The sequence below is a fragment of the Halichoeres trimaculatus genome, unplaced genomic scaffold (assembly GCF_033239565.1).
Source record: "Halichoeres trimaculatus isolate MK-OKI-2021-1 unplaced genomic scaffold, fHalTri1.1 fHalTri1_scaffold_18, whole genome shotgun sequence".
Lineage (NCBI taxonomy): Eukaryota > Metazoa > Chordata > Actinopteri > Labriformes > Labridae > Halichoeres > Halichoeres trimaculatus.
The window spans coordinates 13,998,912-14,017,516 of NW_027437196.1; the positions used below are offsets into that span (position 1 = coordinate 13,998,912).

The window sequence follows — 18,605 nt, forward strand, 5'->3', positions numbered from 1 at the left end:
TGCTTGCTATCTCAGCTAGTTTGAAGGAAAGTAATATTTTCTAAACCTCGGACAAAGTATGTCGGATGTTTTATCGTTGAAAGAATCAGTTCTGGTTTATTTGGACAGAAGTGGAGGTCTTCAGAGACTAATAGAAGACTGCAAACGATTTAACGGTAAGCTAGCCATGCTTCAAAGGACATGGTAAAATAGCCAATTTAATGCGCGTTTTCTCCTCTTTTTTAGATCCCCAACAGATTGAGGCAGTGTATAGGTTTTGTATTCGTGTGAATCCATCAGATGTGATTGAAGTGGATGCTGTTTTGGGGGACTGTGTTCTGCAGCATCCTCTGAAAGCCACAGCATTGTTTCAGTCTGTGAGTGAAACTTTGGGTCAACCAAGTCAATTTCACACTTCTTTAGTAGATGATATAGCATATGACTTATTCCTCATTCAGGTTTGCTTCCTTGCCATCAAGACACTTTCGCTTGTTGAGAAAATACACACAGAGAACCAGGTGAATGTAATTCTGAAGTTGACCTTCCTACCTCCATTTCCTGAGTACATGCTGGACCTTGGTCGTTTTCCTCGTGGATATGGTCCCATGAGACCTGTCTCTATGGAAGGCCTGGTCATTGCCTTGACAAGGGTCACCAAATACACCCAGGGAGCCAGGTTCCTCTGCATGAATGATGACTGTCCCTGCTCTACAGGTACCAGAAGACACAGACAGTTCCTGACTTCAGACTAATGCTTTTTGTAATTTTATTTCATGTCCTGATGAATACTACCTTTAAGGGTTTCATCACATTCGTGTCCATGCACCTGGAGCCACAGAGTCAGCAACCGTGAGAAACGACTTCAGTTGCATGGTCTGCAGCTCCCCACTAAAAGAGGATGTGAAGTTCAGAGTGCTGGGAGGTGAGAGTGACGCTGAGTCTTACTGTCACTGTTCACACTTTCAAGAACACTGTGCGGATTGTTGTGGTTTGTATGTGTCTAATTGTGTCTTTATGGAGACAGACAAACAGCTGGTGGAGCTGATCCATGTCAAAGCACTGGATGCTCTCAGTGCCAGTAAGCAAGGCTCCTTCAGGTACCAGTCGGTAACACTGTTTCTCAGAGGTAGGTCTGAAAATCAGATGATCAAGCCACTTAGATGAATACTACCATTTATAGTGACATGAAGTGTATAAGGAAAACAAATCTGATGGCTTTTCATTTGAGTGGGGTGGATGTTATGTGGCAAAGATTTGCAGATATAATCACCAAAATGCACAAAATAACAGCTATGGCTTCCTCAGGTCTCTCTTATCTGGGAACTAAAAATCAAGAGTAGGGATGCAGGATATTATCGGCACAATATCGGCATCGGCTGATAAAAGCTTAAAAACACGTTTATTGGTATCGGCAGATAGGAAAATTTCTGCCGATATGCACAGCCGATAAGGTGCTATTCAGTTAGGATAATTATTATTTTCCATCTGAAAAATAAGCTCCTTGAATAAAATGTAGCACTTCATTTATTTGCACTGCAGAGCTCTGTGTCTGTCACCAGGTTTTTACAGTAGCTCTAAAACAATCAAATGCAACTTGGTTATATTTAAAAATGCATTTTACATTTAAAGTTCATGTGATCTAAAGAAATTATTTTTCTGTATTTCAATACTGAATATCTCGAGTTTGAAAAAATAATACATTTCTTATTTATGGTAAAATCAAATGTTTTTTGTCTTGTTTTATGTGTGTTTCTTAAACAAATAATACAGTCACAATAAGAGTAACATATAAATGCCAGTACAGGATAGACTTAGCTTTCTTTACAGTAAAAAAAACAAACAAACTTGTGATTATCGGTATTGGTATCGGCCAAAAGGGGTTTCGATATATTAGTATATCGGATATCGGCAAAAATCCAACTCATCTTTCTCTGGTCCCACTGTCTGTTAAGTAGTGAGCTGTGTAAGCACTGGCTAAACATGATGGACTCTTTTATAAAAGTGCAAATCATTAAAAGAAATGTAAAAAAATTCAGACCAAAATATATGAGCGTACATACACTGCAAACTGTACATATGGCCACATATTGGTCATGCCCAACGAGTAGCTGGCTCTGGTGTGTGCACAGCAAAGATAAAGGAAGTGTAAGTATGAAAACCTAATGATAGGCGATGCAACTTAATACTGATAAACGTATAACTGTCATGGTATACAGAGCTATGAAGCCATTTGTTTGGTGTTTTTTTATTTTAGAAAATTCTATTCCAGCCCTGAAAAATGTGGTAGTAGTACAGTATATTTACACACAGTCAGATATATTGAGCTTTGTCATTAATTTCCTCAGACTTTCTAATTGAGCCTCACTTTGAAACACAAACTAAGTAGGGGAGAGTTCAAATAAATAGAATTCTGTGGAGCCAGCCACGCACATATTGCCTCATGGTGGGATACTAAGTGTTTCTGTCCCTTTTAATAACAATGTCCAGATAGCACCCATGAGGCCTTAGCATATCTCAGCACCAGGATTAACATATTCTGTTGACCCAGTCCTGTGGAGGAATTCAATACACCAGGCTCCTGTTACTAAACATATATGTTAATAAGTGCAAGGAACACTCATTAGCTAGCTGTGCGATTCACACACAGGGAAATCTTTGTTCTGCAGGCCTCACGCTGTATTTGTCTTGGCACTGGTTTGTAGGTGGCATGCATGTTTCTTCAATAATCAACATGCAGCTCTGAAGTTCTCTTTTCCTTTTGTTTTCCCTATTCACAGATGAGTTGTGTAACTCAATGAGAATCGGTCAACTCTACAGGGTGTTGGGCATTCCTGCACATGTGCACCAATGGCCGAGCATTACCTGGAGTGTAGAGGCAAATAATGTCCAACCGTGGGAGCCAGAGAGTAAGTCATAACATTATTCAGAGGGAGGTCTTAGTAATACTTCAAAATTTGGACATGTCTTAGATTGATTATGAATCGTATGAATTACATGGAATTCTACCAACAGGTTTTCATAAAGTCAATACCCGCTTCCAGGAGCTCTTAAAAGCCACAGCAGGTTTCCCCTGGAGGTTCCCTGCGATTGTGGCTCACTGCTTTGGTTTGCACATCACTCCTCCAGGCCTCCACAACACCTTAAAGCTTGGCTTGTTGCTCAGCTTGGTGCAGACAAGTGCAGGCTTTAAGGAAACATTTAACAACTTGGATCTCCTTGTTGTCACCACTGATACTCTAATACTAGACAGGTAAGGCCTTCCAAGAAGTACCCTTACATTAAAAACCTGAGATCAGATTCTCCTCATTCCCCTTGACCCCTGTGTTTAGACTCATGACGTACAGCCTGGGTTTGGCGAGTCGTGGGGTCAGGCATCAGGCCTCAGGAGAGATGTTTGCATCTCTGTCCCGGGATGAACACGGGGCGGGCACTGCTAACATCCATGCTGGCTCTGCCCTGCTTGCCACCGGTGGTGTTTGCATGTTGGGAGATCTGGGCTGCTACAGGAAGGACAGACTGGATGCCATTCAGTCGGGTAGTAAACTTGGTTATTATTTCCAGCAAAAACTCATAACATGAAAAGTTTCTGCTACACCACAAATGATTCTTGTTTTTGTTGGGGCTTTTTTCTTTCTAAGTTCAGCTCTGGAGAGCAGAACAGTGTCTGTGTTTATTCCTGGTAAAAAGTATGGAGAGGATGCCGATCAGCAGATATCTTTCCCAGTGCAGTGCAGTTTCTGGGCCATGACAGATACCAATCGGCAATCTGGCAAGTCAGACTGTGTCATACTGGGAACAGCGGTAGGTTTACTATCAACATGATATTAAGTAACCCTTGATTACCTCTCTCAAGATATGATCTGTCAATACCAGTCTGAATTTACATAAGATTACACACAGTTTGTTGGACTCTAGATTTTGTAGTAGCATGCTCTAAGGTTTAGGAAATGCCACGTATAACTCAGCAGAGATATTTCCAGATAGGAAAGAAATGACAGGAAATTGAGACAATTTACATTTATGCAAGGAAGTGCCCTGCCCAGAGCCTGTGAGAAAAATCAGTGTTTAGTTTTGTTTTACTTGTTTTTAGCAAGAGAGATGTTGTCAGCATACTCCAAGATCACTTTAATGGATGCTATATATGACATTCTACTCCCCTCTAAAGAGGATTGTCTGGAATGTTAGGGGAAAAAACAGCACAAGAAGCAGCTGTCTGATATTCTGTCTTCTCTTTACATGCAGGATTTGGGCCCCATACCAATCCAGTTAGCGGATGCTTTTGGCTTGGTTTTTCAATGTAGAGACGTAGTTGGAGAGCAGGCCCTTCTTGCCCAGACTTTCCACACCCTCCAACAGGCAGTGCAGCCTGGAAAACCCCTGTACTCATCCAGCTGGGAGTTTTCTACCCAAGACTACCAGGAGGTTAACAAACATGTGCTTCAAAATGCACCACTTTGAGACTGACTTAAAATTAATGTTGCTGTCTTTAATCAAATGCCCCAGCTGATAGCTCAAGCTCAACAGATCCAAGTGGAGCAAAGTCCTGAAGCAGAGAAAATAATCCACGGTTACTACATGGCCAGCCGGAGAGTCCGGACACAGAGTCAAGGTGTCAAGATGTCTGTGGCCTCTGTCAAACTACTGTAAGCAACAGCTGCAGAAAATATTGAGCATCTTCTCCTTCAATTTTCTGCTTCACATTTACAGATTACACAGAAGGATTAGTGGTTTCTCAATTGATGTAACGCCACTATATCCCACTAGGTGGAGAACTTTCATACTCACAGGACACAATATTTCATTTGGTTATGACAAATGTTTACAAACCTGTTCACTGTGCTGACATATTTAATGTAGAGCTAAAATTACCCAAATAAATGACTGAAAGACAAAAATGCCCCTTAAAGCTTTAATTCTACAAATGTTGACATAATTTTACAAGTAATTTTTCATTCACTTTAAATTTGCAGCTCACAAATTAACTCAAATGGATTTTGTATGATTTCTTATTAAAGGGTCTCTTTGGCTGAAGCTCACTGCAAGTTGTGTCTCAGAACACGGGTACTGGAGGAGGACGCTGTGATTGCTGTGCTCCTCTGTGAAAACTCAGTCACTCTCAGGCATGGCAAGTCTGTTTCACAGATTACATTGAGTATACAGACACCAAAAAAGCATATCCTGCTGTTTATTACGAATAGGCTGTTCAGGCCTTGTGTATCATACGTGAAATGACGAGGCCTGCCATATCTTGTAGGCTCTCAGCTTGGTGATTAAAAGTAGGGGGTTTCTGTGCTTTCATCCTACAGGGGCCTCAGCTCTTGTTATTCCACCGGACGCAGCATTTCCTTGTGACCTCGCGGACGTAGATGGTGTGCACAGGAGAGACAAGACCCTTGATGAGCTCCACCAGAACATCCTACGCTTCATATACGCCTACGCACCAGGTGCAGATACATACATCACTGAGGAGTAGGACCTCTCAATGGAAGAATACAGGTAGGTTTTACAAATTAACTAAAGACCGTAGAATTCCTTGTAGAGTCCTTGTGTCAGTGGAAAGATAACCAAATTAACTAAAAAAAAAAGGCTTCAGGTTTGATGCAAATCTGAGCTAAGAAACATCTGAAACACACATCAAATGATAGACATTAAAAACCAATGTGAAGTATTTTAGCATTTTATTGACAGAAAGAAATGCGTTAAGATAAAAATCTGGCAAATATCTTCACTATTCCTCCAACTGTTGACCCGCCATTTTCAGCTACACTGTAACAAAGTGCAAAGAAAAGACAAAATTAAATTTAAAAGGACCATAAACACTGAGATTTGCTGCATGTGCTCCAACTAAAAGACAGCCAAAACTGGTTGCAATACATACATACCAATCAAGCACTCCATCTCCTCTACACCAGTCTTGTTCTCTGCAATCCTGGAAATAAACATGATAAGTTTGCGTGCCAAAAGCCAACTAAAATAATCTTTAAAGAGTAGTCTTCTCGTTCAGTTGGTCACATTCTCAGCAGCCCATTTTGGTCTGATGGGTAAACGGCGAAAAGGTGAACTCATCATTACTTCTTCTTAAATACATTTTAAACAGCAAGTAAAATATTTAAACATATTCTTACCATTAGTTAGCTGAAGCCAACATTTATTATGTTTCTGCCCCACTGCTGCTGAAACACTTAAGTCTGTAGGAGATGAGGAAAATTTCTCAATTAGTCCATCTCACAATGTGTTCTCAAATTGAAATGTTCCTCCTCTATACAACACTTTTGTTTTTAGTTAATTCATTAAAGATCTAACACAAAAATATTTCAGTATAGATTAGAGTTAAACTGAGGTTGCAGCTGGTAATTCAGTTGTCACATTCTCACCACTCTATTGTCTGATGGGTAAACGGCGAAAAGAGTGAATTCATCATTATTCCAGCAGCATACATACCCAATTTTTTTTTAAGTTTGACTGAATTGTCTTTACAAATCTTTATTAATATCATCTACTATTGCTTGCGGAGTATCAAAATGTTTAAGCAGTGCAAGTACACAATCACACAAAAGACTAAAGCATAGCACTCACCTCCTGATAAGCACACAAGACAAAGGAGTACATCCTGTGAATCTCTTGACCACAGTAAGTCATCTAATGCAACAGAAGGGAAAAAAAACCACATAGCATGACCATTATGACGCAGCATAATCCAGATATTTTTCCGTCTGCAAAGCATTTTAAAACTGATATTTTGCTGGTTTTTCAGTTAATCACAGTGTCACCATCTCATTGTCTGATGGGTAAACGGCAAAAACGATAAATCATCACCATACCAGCAATGCAAAGACATACTGAGCTACACAGCCAAATAAACATAATCAAGGCTCTTACCTCATGGTCCTTGCTTTTCCTCAATCATCTCCAAATGAAACAGTTACCTGACATCTGGGGGACAAAAACAATCCTTATTTACAGAGTTATTTTTAAAATTAGGCTTTTTTTCATTCTATAACTTGAACTGCGTTATACCTGATCAGGTGTTCTTATCACACAGCAGGTTGGTCCTCTTCTTCTGCACATCTATTTAAACAAAAAACAAGTCAAATAAATGTAGAGATTACAGAATAGGACTGTACAGCTTTATTTTCTACACTTCCTGTACCCTTGTAACACCAACTTTGTCAAACCACACAGCTAATTACCCTCAGTAGTACTCCATTGATCTTTAGCTTGGGTTAATAAGATGTACTCAAGAAAAGCCAATAAGATGACTGATCACCCTGAGGTCAAAGGGTACAGTGTGACACAGCTTGGGAGCATGGCTAACTCTGCAGGTTTGAGGACGGGTTCAACAGCAGGTCAGGACCTCTGCCATGACCTCAGGCCCTCAGAGGGAGCAGTGATGACTTTCTCTGCTTAAATAATGGGAAGGCAATTCCCTGACCAGCATCTCTTCTGCTGACCCCAACAGACACAGATATGGTCAGGGATGCGCGAATATGACTGACACTGAGCGCATTTCTTTCAATGAGCTGTCGTGAGATGATTTATTGCGCCTCTTCAGAGATTCGACATGTATATTGTTGAGCATTGACACATTTTGACTGTCTCTAGTTTACAGTGATACGGTTAGTAGCGGTTTCTGTTGTGGCCCCCATCTGCCGATAAAGGGCTTCATGGATTAAAAGATGTGGGTATAATGACGTGTTCATTGATATGTGCAGCTCAACCCACGCGCGTCTTCGTTTGTTAGCTTATACGTGAGAAAAAAACTCACAAAACGTAACCATAAGCTTTGGAAGTGCATACCACCACACCAATGATATGAACAGTCTAATAATTTTGTGAAAGCCTTGGTTGTGGCTATGATTTATCAATTGCTATACGCTCGTTTCTCCCACGTGGCGGAGACCTGGGCTAACATTAGCTTTAAGCTAACACGCTGGAACACATGTGGGAGTTCAGCGCTAAATCGACGGAAAACCTGACTATGACACACAATAAACATTACGTTTCGAAACTTATACGCCTTTGACTTGATTGCTTACCTTCGTAATGCAGTTTAACACATTGCTTTACAGACATTGCTGAGGCGCTGAGGAGTGAAGCTCTTGCGTGCATGTAGTTGAGACTCCGAAAGAAGAGAAAGTACTTCCGTGTGTGACCTCCTTTATAGGCGCATGAAAGCTGCGCACTGCAGCTCCTGAAGCGGATACAGCTGTGCAAAATTTATGGGGATGACAACACAGCTACATCCTATTATTTACACTCAAATGGTACACTACTTAAAAAAGAAAATCGCATGTGAGAACAGTTTGCATTTTAAATAGGTTTTAGTTTTTTTTTTTTTTTTTTTTTTTTTGATTGGTTGATTTAAATCCTGATAGAACCTATGAAATATCTACATAGTCCTTGTTGTGCTCTATACACCATAGGATCGAGCCATAAAAGGAACAATTAGAAATGATGGACTGACCCCCTGAAGTCCAGACCTCTACACCATTGACTTAATTTGGAGCGAGTTGAAAAGTAAACTGGACAGATCTATTATACATTCAAAGGAGAGCCGTTGGTTCATGTTGCACAAGGTGAGGGAAAACATGAGTGTTGAAGTTCTCTGAAAATATATTGACTTTATGCCTGAGATGTACTGCTGTAATTGCTGCAAAAGGTGAAAATCTCACAGGTCAAAGTAAAAAGTGGATAAAAACAGTAGAACATACTTCTCACTGATTTTTTTTCTTATTCTTAGAGCAAATATCAGCATGGGGGTCAACATTTGGAAACAAAAAAAAAGACAATAATTCCAGTTGTGTCAGATGTTTCAATAATTTTGGTCACTGCTGTATATTTCGGAATTTAAAAAAATAGCCTGCTTTATATCACTCCTCTTTAAACTACATGAGTAATCTTAAAATCTCAATGTGAACAGAAAGTGTAATGAAAATTAAATCTTCCATCCACATAAATATCAGTTAACTTATGACCTTGACACTAGAAAGAAAACACTGTGATATTTCTAACGATCAAATAGTGTTTGATTAATGGCTTCTGCGTAAGCTTGGGTTAGTTACAGTAAATTTGCTTCCATTAATCTCATTGTTACAACTCTGTCAAAGCCAAATCAATTATTTAAGCCACCACTTTTTATTTAACTCAATTTTATATTGTTATAAGTGTAAGGAATTTTCAGTGGCAAACTATCAGATGACAAGAGATATACCAAAAAGTGAATGTACTTTTATTTGCTTTCGATATCACTCATATGATCCACCTTGCTTTTTTAAGTTTATGGTATCATTTTTTTGTTTTTTCAAATAGACATTAAAGGAAAAAGGTAACTTCAAAGATGTCCTCCTGTCATCAGAGCAGACTCGTCTTCTTTCACTGCAGTCTTTATTCACAAACACATTTACAACCATGCATTTAAAAAAAAAAAAGGAGGAACATGAGACGGAGAGCCTCCATTGTTGACTCTCTGACAGACCACTTCACATGACAGATGTCGAGTTATTCACACATGCATTTAGTGCAAAAGTCTTAACTCAAAGTGCACACCTCAAGCATGACGGGCTCGTTACCCCGAGGAATTTACAAATATCATACCTGGGACATGTATGGAGCTGCACAATGCAGCGCAAACAGGATTAACCAAAACAATAACAGAGGAACATCATGTATGTCTCCTCAAAATCTGTACAATTTAATATATTAATTTACAACTTCTTCCTAATGGCAAGGCTTTGGTATAAAGAGAGTAACAGAGGCTTTTTTTTTCTACAATCATAAGGCAAGAGCAAACAGCATGGACTCATGCACATATGAAATCATGTCATATGAAACGATACAGAGGATTTACGGGTTAGTGGGAGCTGGAGGTTGAAGGGCCTTGATTTTCTGACTCTGAAGAATTGGAGGTGTTGAGGAACTGTCCGGATGCCCCGACGTAAAGTCTGGATCTCATTGGCCATTTCTGCAAAGAGATTTATTTTGTCAACTAATATACTTTTAGAAAAGAGATGGCTATTTATTATTTTTATTTATTATTCATTATTTACTTTTGTTCATTGCTTTAAAGTTTTGTTACATCAACAAAGTAGGAGGTAAAAAGAAAATGTGTTGTCGAAATATATTTATCCAAGCAGCAAAATTTTGTTCATAAAAATAGAAGAAAAACAGGATTTTTTTAAACAAAAGTTGAATAAATTCAAACGTATTGTATTACTGTTATCATTGGTTTGACTGACCTTTACGGGGTGCAGGTAGCCGTCACCTTTCAGAGAGTGTAACGCCTCTGTTTGTTTTGTGCTCTCGCCCTCATCCGCTCCTTCCTCCTGTAGTGTTCGAGTCAAATGGGCAATATAGGTAGTGGCCAGTATCAACACGTCGAGTTTGGACAGCTTGGTGTCCGGCGGCACGGACGGCAAAGTCCTCTGGAGCTCCAGGAACGCGCTTCTCAGGGTCTGCACGCGGCTCCTCTCCCGCGCTGCGTTCGCTGCTGCCGGGCGTCCTCTGCCGCTGAGTCCGCCGCCCTGCAGCACCCTGCCGGCCCTTTGGAGCTCCCGACGACGGCCGTCTGGACTGGGACTGGAGCTCGGGCTGGATACTGGGCTGTCATCCACCACAACCCTGGAGCAAGAGGCGCTGTCCATCCGAAGCGTGTGTCTGCCAACCATCCGGGTGTACTTACAAACCTGAAGAGTAACATCAGATTTATGCAGAAGTGAAGTGAAGTCACCTTAAATGTTAAATCTGGCCTTTTGTTCAGCTCAAAGTTAAAATTGCTCTAATTCTGAAGTGTTTTGAATTTTACTTATATGCCGTTGTCATCTGTTTAATTTTATAACTTATACGATAATTTGATTTATTTTCTATGTACATTTTTATCAAAACATATGTGAAGCTGCCTGGCCTAAATTGCTATTAAAATTAATCCAATGTGCAAAAGTCCACATCCAGAGTGTGTATCCAAAGAAAATCACTAAAAGCTCACATTTGTTCAAAGTTGCATTAAACACAACTAAATGTGTGCTTCACAGATTCAAAACCTCCACAGCCTTTGACAGGTATACTGTCAGTATACGAACTCATCAAATCCGTGTCTTAATGGTATATTATGTGAAGTTTACCTCTGTTGACTCCCGAAGTCGCTGCCATAAAAACAGACATAGAGACAATCCAGAAAGTTCTGCACAAGAGAAATTTGTCTTCAATGCCTGGAGTCCAAGTCCGTGTCCAACTTATCCTTTTAAAGAAGCGCGTCTCCAGAAAGTGGTGCGCAGCAGTCCCTGCGCGCTCATCCAACACTTCACCTGTGTGCGTAAAAGTCTCAGGAGCCTTTAATTTATTGGATACACAAAGCGGTGGACAAGTATTTCACTCCAGAGTAATTAATCATCGCCCCATAACTTTCTCTCACAGCATATACTGTTCTCTCCCTTTCTACTTCTCTGTCTGAGGGCAGCAGAGGCTCGTTTTCAACGCCAGAGGCAGGACTCTCCTTTTCCTTTGACTCTCTTATGTGGTAGGTCAGACCCCTCTCTAATTGGCTGCAAACCTGACCCTGTATTTTCTTTAAGGGCCTATCAAAAAGTGGAGGAAAGTGAGTCAAAATCACCTCAAAAATGATCTCGTCATAGCCCCCCAACTGAAGGCTGCTCTCTAGAAAACGCTATTTGCAGCAGACCGTGAAGACAAGCTGACACGTGTAAGGCGATATGCAAAACATTTGACTAATTGCCAGTGTGTCCCGAACTGCAAGCTCATTGGAACAGCTAATAAATAAAGTCCAGCTCTGTAATCAACAGGCAGGCATTGAGGAAATTCTTGTGAGACTCATAAATTAATCACTCTGATTTCCGAGGCTCCAAACGGAGATGTCGGCAAATTAATGAAAGGAATTATTCATAATATGTATATCCTCGGACTGCTCTTAATAAACATTGTTTTTGTAAGGATGGAGTAACACTATTGCTCCGGGCCACTAATTATACCAAAGAGTAGAGGGAGGTTAAGTCAGCTTGTTCCCCTAATAACCTCACATCTTCCCGGGGTTAAACACCCACGTGGCACCTTAAGACTCACTCAAACGTTTAATGATGACAATAAACACATCCGGATCGTTACTGTGTTTGCGCTTAAACAAGACAGAGTCATATATCACGGTTGTATATGTAGCGCATGTATTGTTAGCTTTAGATAATGTGAAGTCCTGTAACAGCAGAGCAAAGTGATCATTTACATTGTGCCACTCTGCATCTCTCCTTCACTTATTTCTAACATATCACGGAGAATAAAAATGACACTAAGAAATTGCAGCACTATCAGGAAGAATTAGGATTGGATAGATTTTTATTTCCTTCGGATATATAATTCAAAAAGCAGAGGGAAGAGTGAAGTAAGGAAGCGGGAACTAAAGCATTTATCCTTTTTTCAGTTCACAAATTTAGACAGCTGCAGATTTTTTTTCAAAGTGTATCAACAATGATAAAAATGTAAAATAATTTAAATATTCTGTATATTAAAAAAACAAAACGTATACTGTGATGTCCTCTCCCACAGCACCAGAGTTAGTCCTGTGCTCTGGAAAATATGTGCAGATTTTAGCAGACTGATACTCATGTATTAAGCATCCAGGTGACTGTATCTGGGTGATGATGTGACAGCCAAATGACAGAGGAGTCCACTCGAGGATGTGTTTAATTTCTGTGTCCTGCAGAAGTGAAGGACAATTATAATTAAATAAATAAATAAACAGATCAACTGTCAGACTGTGTCTACTAATGTGTGATTACATTTGGAATGTTTGATATCTTAGCAGCATTGCAGTATTGCAGCATTGCAATGCTAATCAAAGCAAGGAAGTTAGTTGTGACAAAGAGAATGAGAAGAATCGAAATGACAGACACAAAATTATAAAAGTCATCAATTAAACACTGACAAACCATCTTTATGCGATACTGGGGAGAAGTAAGTGTTATGTTGTATAATGTCTAAAATAAAGCTTTGTATTCTCAGTAACCTATGTCTCAGTGGGCTGTGACAGCAGACCTGAGAGGCTGCGGCCGCTCCAATCTTTGCATTTTTGTGTGGCTGTGTTTTTGAGTGGGATGTGAAACCTGAGCCACATGAAAGTCACCTGAAAAAAAAACAGAGAGACAAAATTAGATGCTCACACAATTAGAGACAAAAAAATGATGTGACAGAAAATAATTGGAATGTCTGTGTGAATCTAATTAATGCAGTTTGGGGCATTTTTACAATTAGAGAAGAAATATTAAAAAAATGTCTCAAAACTAAATTTTTCAGACCCTTGCTGTCTCCCACTTTGTCATTTTTCATTTTTTTGTATTTGAATCAATCAAAAATGTAAGCTTGCACTAAAAAGATAAGATTAGATAAAACTTTATTGATCTGAGGGGGAAATTATTTTGTTGTAGCATACAACACAGAGAAATAAGAGCAGTCAATGAGGCAACTACCCAAAAAAAGGCAGAGACCCTGCCTGACAAAGATGAGGTGGTTGTAAAAATATAAAATAGAGATATCAGAGTGGATTAAAATTGTAGCTGATTCTGTAGCTCACTTGTTAAGGGATTTTGAAGTAGCGATCCATTTGTCACATGTTGGTTATTTCTTATCTTCTTCGCTTCTTTGGATGCTTTCCAGTTTAAGAGGAACTGTCTGGTTGTCTTGTTGATTTCCCTTCCGTCAAGAATTACTGTAACAGAGAAAGTATGAAATCCAAAGTCAGTTTTAAAATTTAAAAGTTTCAGTAAATAGTACAAGATTTACTTTAATTCTCTAAAATAACTCAGACTTAAGTCACTGTTGCACAGTGCAGTTTCTGATTTGGATGTCATTTGGAGAGACGATTCATAATGTCTCACCCAGGCTTGTGCACACAGTTATCAGGTGGTCTCTGTACTTTGCTCTTTTGCACACAGGGTTTCTACTCAAATCCATTCGAAGCAGCTGTGGCCAGTGGCTGAACACATCTTCTAGCTCCTGAAAATGCACAGAAGTGGTTAATATCTATTAATAACTATTAGTAGTTAATTCATTTTATACATGGCACAAGTGCATCTCTAAAGCTCTGATGTTAATTACACAGAAAGTAACTAACAACTTCACAGCAAACATGATGCATATTTATTATGTGATCACTTATCAGAGACAAACACCAGGATAACTTTTTTTTTACTGCGTTGGTAAATGTGGATGTTAATGTGAGGTAAAAGGGCCAGAAGAGGTGCATAAACAACACATCAGTCCATTTTAATAAACAGTGTCGCCGGTGTCATGTAACTACAAGTTTTCTCCTGGGGCAGTGTGAGCCTGGCTCCTCCAGCCAGTTGCCTGCAGTTGTATGTTTATCTAAAGGCACATTAATCCAAGCCTGGAAATATGAACGCTCTCTGGACACGCTCTGATTGTTCATTGCCTTCCTGTCTTGGCCAAAGCGCTTCCACTTTTCCAGCTCGTGCTGCAATCAGTTCAGAGGGGACCCCTGAGCACTGCGCGCTCCCAGGCTTTGATAAATGATCGTGTCAGGGCCGTCACTCAGAAGGCCCTCACCGAAGAGCAGCCCAGCGCCAAATTGCCCCCCACGCGGGGGCGTGGAGAACAGCAGAGGCAGGATACTCACTGAGCTGGGCTTGCCTGGACTAATGATGGGCCAGTTATGAACCTGTATTTGACCAGGCCTTCGATTCCCCTGTCCTCTCTGCCCTGCACACTGCTAACGGCCTCTGAAGATGCTCCCCATTTGTCACCCTGGCTGACTGCCTGTCATAATCTATTTTAAAAAATCCATAATGTTTCCTCCAGATTCTGAGCAAATGGCGCAAAAGAAGGGATTGATCCTTTGGAGTGCTGTCTTTGCAGAATCAATAGGGGCAGACAGGTTGTATAAATTATAGGAGATATCTCCTAAAAACGACACGTGTATGGCAATTACCTGCCCGAAAGTCCTCAAAGGAAAATCACTTGAGTTCAGAAAGTCGTCTCAGTTAAAAAGTGCTCTGGGTCATCAGTTTTTTCAGTTAACATTTCAACTCCAACAAAAAGAGAGTGACCCTCAAGAAACAAGCAGGTCATTTTTCAAAGGAGTCCTCGAGCATAAATCAAAACTCTGCTTGGGATGAATCTCTGTTAAGTTAAGTCCTGCTGGTTGAGGATATCATATAGAGGATTCTGAGGTGAAGAGGAAAATTCAGCCTCCCAAGGAAAGAGAGAAACTTGTGCTTGTTTAAAGCTGTCAGCGAGACAGGTCTCGGGGGAGAAGCTCGCTGATTTGTTGAATAATCCTGACCCTGTGCGAGTCATGGGGACTGGGAACCAACGGCAGGATTTGCAGGATTTGGTTCTTTAGAACCCTGTTCTCCATATCATTTCACAGACGACTGCAGAAAGCTACGGAACAATGTTAATGCCGACCCCATCAGCTAATATCTGCCGTGTCCACTTTAGTGCACTGTGTCACTAAGAGTTGCTGTGATGTGATGCTGTTTAGTTTAATTGTAGCACAGAGTCTAGCTTGTTTTAACACCGTCATACCAAACTATATGACCTAACAGACATTATGTTGCACTTACCTCCATATTGTGTAATTTATTGTCAGTAGCAAAAAAATGCTTGAGCTCCTTTAGCACGGCTAGGTCTTTGATGTCATCAATGTTGTTGTTATTGATATTCAGGACGCAAAGAGACTCCTGTAAAAGAATTCAGATGTAAAAAGGGAAAAAAATTATAAAATTAAAGATTTTTACAAACAATCATCAATACCAATACGTGCTTCTTCTCCTTTTTTTTCATGGGCTCAGCGAGATGTAAAGCTGTGAAACATATTTAATGGCACTCCCCGTGGGGAAAGACAAGTATGTAAAAATCAGAGGTCTTACTGTTTTTGAAACCTCTTTTACACCCACATATTATGGATACATTACAGTACTCCAGTTAGTGCACAAAGCTAATATTAACTTTGGATTAACCATGTAGATTTGCTGTCTTTAAATGCTAAGAAGAGTCGGATCACGTCCAAATCAGAGTACAGATTGTGCAGCTGTTAAATATTCATCTGGGTTTGAAGTTCTATAACGGCACATTTATATAAGCTGGAACTCTTTAAATTTACACAGCAATTTCTTTAATTATCCAAACAAACCAGAAGCTGAGATCTTTGGTGTGTTTATCCATGGCCTGGGCGGTAAACAAAGTAAACAAACCTAACTGATTTGTCGGACCAAGGAGAGCAACAGAGGCCTCTTTGACATCATCAAACCCAGCGTAATACTGCTCTTACATAGATCACCATCCTCTGAGAAGTCTGAGATCTCTGTGATGTGTCTGTGGATGTGAAAACCCACCACAGGGATCCATGTGACATGTTACTACTTTAAAAACACATATCATGAAATAAGAAAGCTCAAATTCGTTAAAGAATGTGAGATAACCCCTTTCTCACACTATCTTTGTACAGAGCAAAGTAAAAATAGGTCATACAGCCAGGGAGAGGAGAGTCCGGGTGTCAAAGAGCAACTTTTCCCCTGGTGCCAGCCTTTGGTTCTCCAGATGAAGCTCCTTCAGCTCACAGAGCTTCTCTAAGCCCTCCACCACTGCAATCCTGTTTCCACCAATATACCTACAAGAAAGAACAACACACACATTCCCAGATACACCTCAGACTTTAAATGATTTACCTGGCAGAAGAAAAGCAGCAGGTCACTTAAAGCTGCCTACTTACAGTTTAGAGAGCTTCTGCAGATTGAAGAGGTTTTCTAGATGAGTGATGTTGTTGTTCTGCATGTACAGATGGGTTAGGTTGGAGGCAAAGTCAAGGTTGCAAATGTTTGTGATGTGATTGTCATACAAGTAGAGGACAGTTAGGTTTCTACACATGGAGAGATCACCCTGGAAATAGGATAATAAAAAAAGGAACATAAGAGGAGCAGCACAGATATATAAGCAGCAGTGTGTTAATAATGGCTACTTACAATAGCCTCAATGTTCTTGCCAGAAAAGTGGAGGTGGGTGAGAGCCCTCAGGTACTCTGAGAAGGAGAGGCCCCTTTTCTTTTTGAAGTGGTTCTTAGATTTAGCGATCAGATCTAGGGTCAGACACACCATGGTGGCGCGTCACAGAGAGGACGCTTTACAGCTTCAGCCAAGCGTTCAGCAAACAGCAGAACCAAGAAATGTCTGTATGGGAGAGAGGCAGACATGTGGACTGAAATTCACCTTCCAAGGCAAACAGATGTTCTTCATAATAACTATCCATGAACACTAATTTCAGATTCTTTAATCACAAATTTGAGACCCAGATTAACCTTGTCAGTACTGTAATAGCCTCAAACCTTCTTTTCGATTCACAGTTAGGAATAATTGATGAAAAATAAGCATCACTGTTTACGGGAAATTTGTCAAGAGGCCCGGGGTTAAGGTCACCCCTGATTGTGCTGTAGTAAGAGCAGCCAAGTCCAGTGGCACAGGCTTTTCATTAGCACTATGTGATATAAAAATCTGCACTTTGATCATGTATTTTTTCATGTGTACTTATATTTTAAATCCCTGTATGGAACTATGTTCAGTTTTAATATGGTGGTGGTTACAGAAAGATAGAGAGATGTGACAGTGGGTCTCTTCCAAATCAGATCAAGGTTTCAGGAAAAAGAGAATCAATAAACCAGAGCATAAATATGGATATAAGCTGTATGCTAACTGGGCATATTAGAGTGCTAGCCCTCCCTGGGGACAGGGAGTATCAGTTTATCACTGTCAGACTTTGCGAAAAACAAAGATGTCAGTCAGAAGCACAGACAGGACAAGGCAAGGGTGTGGACATATATTGATAAAAAATCAACACAGGGAAAGAAAAATGTACACAGCTGTAGAAGGCCAAAAAGGTTTAGTATGATGATATGACAAAGGGACAATATTAACAGAAAGGGATACAGAGGTGGCTAACTGAAAAGCTAACAGAAAAAAGTCGTCCCGAACACCATTTAGCCTAAACGTCCCTAAAAAGAATAAATACAATATATTTACCAAAGCCTCATATCCTTTAATACACATAGAAAAGTAAGACATGGGACGCAATGGAACAGTTAAGAGCTGTTTAGCAACTTACCCCTTTACTCGGGCGTCTTTGTTTGTCTCATCCTGTTGCCAAGGAAACGACGTAGCTAAACCGTCGGTCACACTTCCAAGGGTCACTAAATTTGTCAAAACACCTGCAAAGCGGAAGTAAACTGAGAAATATCATGTTTTTCTGTTGTTGTTGTTTTTAGTACTGAGTGAAACCAAACATTTAAAACAGTTGTCGTCATTTTCAGGATACTAAAGTATCCTGATAATGACGACAACAGTTTTTATAACTGTACAGAATGAACTAAACTAAATATGTTAATATTTTGAGTATGTACATTAATATTTATTTTTTCTTTTTTAATCAGTAGTCCTTAAAAAATGATAGTGCCAATACCGGTTTGCACGAAAGGAATATACGCAAATTCGATAAGACCCGACAAACTTCTCAAGATGGGGAAAAAATGGCTAACTTTGAGGTGCTCAGCAATGACATTACTGAAAAAAAGCGCGAATGACAACCGCTGAGTTTCACGTCGAGCCAGAATTGTAAAA

General features: G+C 40.0%; 3 protein-coding genes and 1 long non-coding RNA gene across 4 annotated transcripts; 1 reads left to right on the plus strand and 3 right to left on the minus strand.

Moving 5' to 3' along the window:
* Nucleotides 1-24: 24 nt before the first annotated feature.
* Nucleotides 25-10,350, plus strand: mcmdc2 (minichromosome maintenance domain containing 2). The gene is made up of 14 exons (XM_074693867.1): nucleotides 25-155; nucleotides 226-356; nucleotides 438-693; nucleotides 779-901; nucleotides 1,004-1,105; nucleotides 2,757-2,885; nucleotides 2,992-3,229; nucleotides 3,309-3,514; nucleotides 3,623-3,780; nucleotides 4,222-4,401; nucleotides 4,483-4,622; nucleotides 4,995-5,104; nucleotides 5,286-5,475; nucleotides 10,308-10,350. Exons 1-13 carry the CDS (start codon nucleotides 59-61, stop codon nucleotides 5,450-5,452), a joined length of 2,037 nt encoding a protein of 678 aa, XP_074549968.1. The 5' UTR covers nucleotides 25-58; the 3' UTR covers nucleotides 5,453-5,475; nucleotides 10,308-10,350.
* LOC141807648 (uncharacterized) lies at nucleotides 5,650-8,159 on the minus strand. Its single transcript, XR_012599852.1, has 7 exons — nucleotides 8,016-8,159; nucleotides 6,997-7,047; nucleotides 6,859-6,912; nucleotides 6,556-6,618; nucleotides 6,105-6,167; nucleotides 5,862-5,908; nucleotides 5,650-5,745 (listed from the first exon to the last, which is right to left on the minus strand). It is a non-coding gene; the product is annotated as an uncharacterized LOC141807648 (long non-coding RNA).
* tcf24 (transcription factor 24) lies at nucleotides 9,373-11,679 on the minus strand. Its single transcript, XM_074693870.1, has 3 exons — nucleotides 11,097-11,679; nucleotides 10,215-10,661; nucleotides 9,373-9,940 (listed from the first exon to the last, which is right to left on the minus strand). Exons 2-3 carry the CDS (start codon nucleotides 10,641-10,643, stop codon nucleotides 9,830-9,832), a joined length of 540 nt encoding a protein of 179 aa, XP_074549971.1. The 5' UTR covers nucleotides 10,644-10,661; nucleotides 11,097-11,679; the 3' UTR covers nucleotides 9,373-9,829.
* Nucleotides 11,680-12,320: 641 nt separating this feature from the next.
* ppp1r42 (protein phosphatase 1, regulatory subunit 42) lies at nucleotides 12,321-18,139 on the minus strand. The gene is made up of 9 exons (XM_074693869.1): nucleotides 18,094-18,139; nucleotides 16,962-17,165; nucleotides 16,712-16,878; nucleotides 16,471-16,609; nucleotides 15,564-15,680; nucleotides 13,857-13,974; nucleotides 13,553-13,687; nucleotides 13,018-13,105; nucleotides 12,321-12,679 (listed from the first exon to the last, which is right to left on the minus strand). The coding sequence occupies exons 2-9, from the start codon at nucleotides 17,091-17,093 to the stop codon at nucleotides 12,592-12,594; spliced, it is 984 nt and encodes a 327-aa protein (XP_074549970.1). The 5' UTR covers nucleotides 17,094-17,165; nucleotides 18,094-18,139; the 3' UTR covers nucleotides 12,321-12,591.
* Nucleotides 18,140-18,605: the final 466 nt, after the last annotated feature.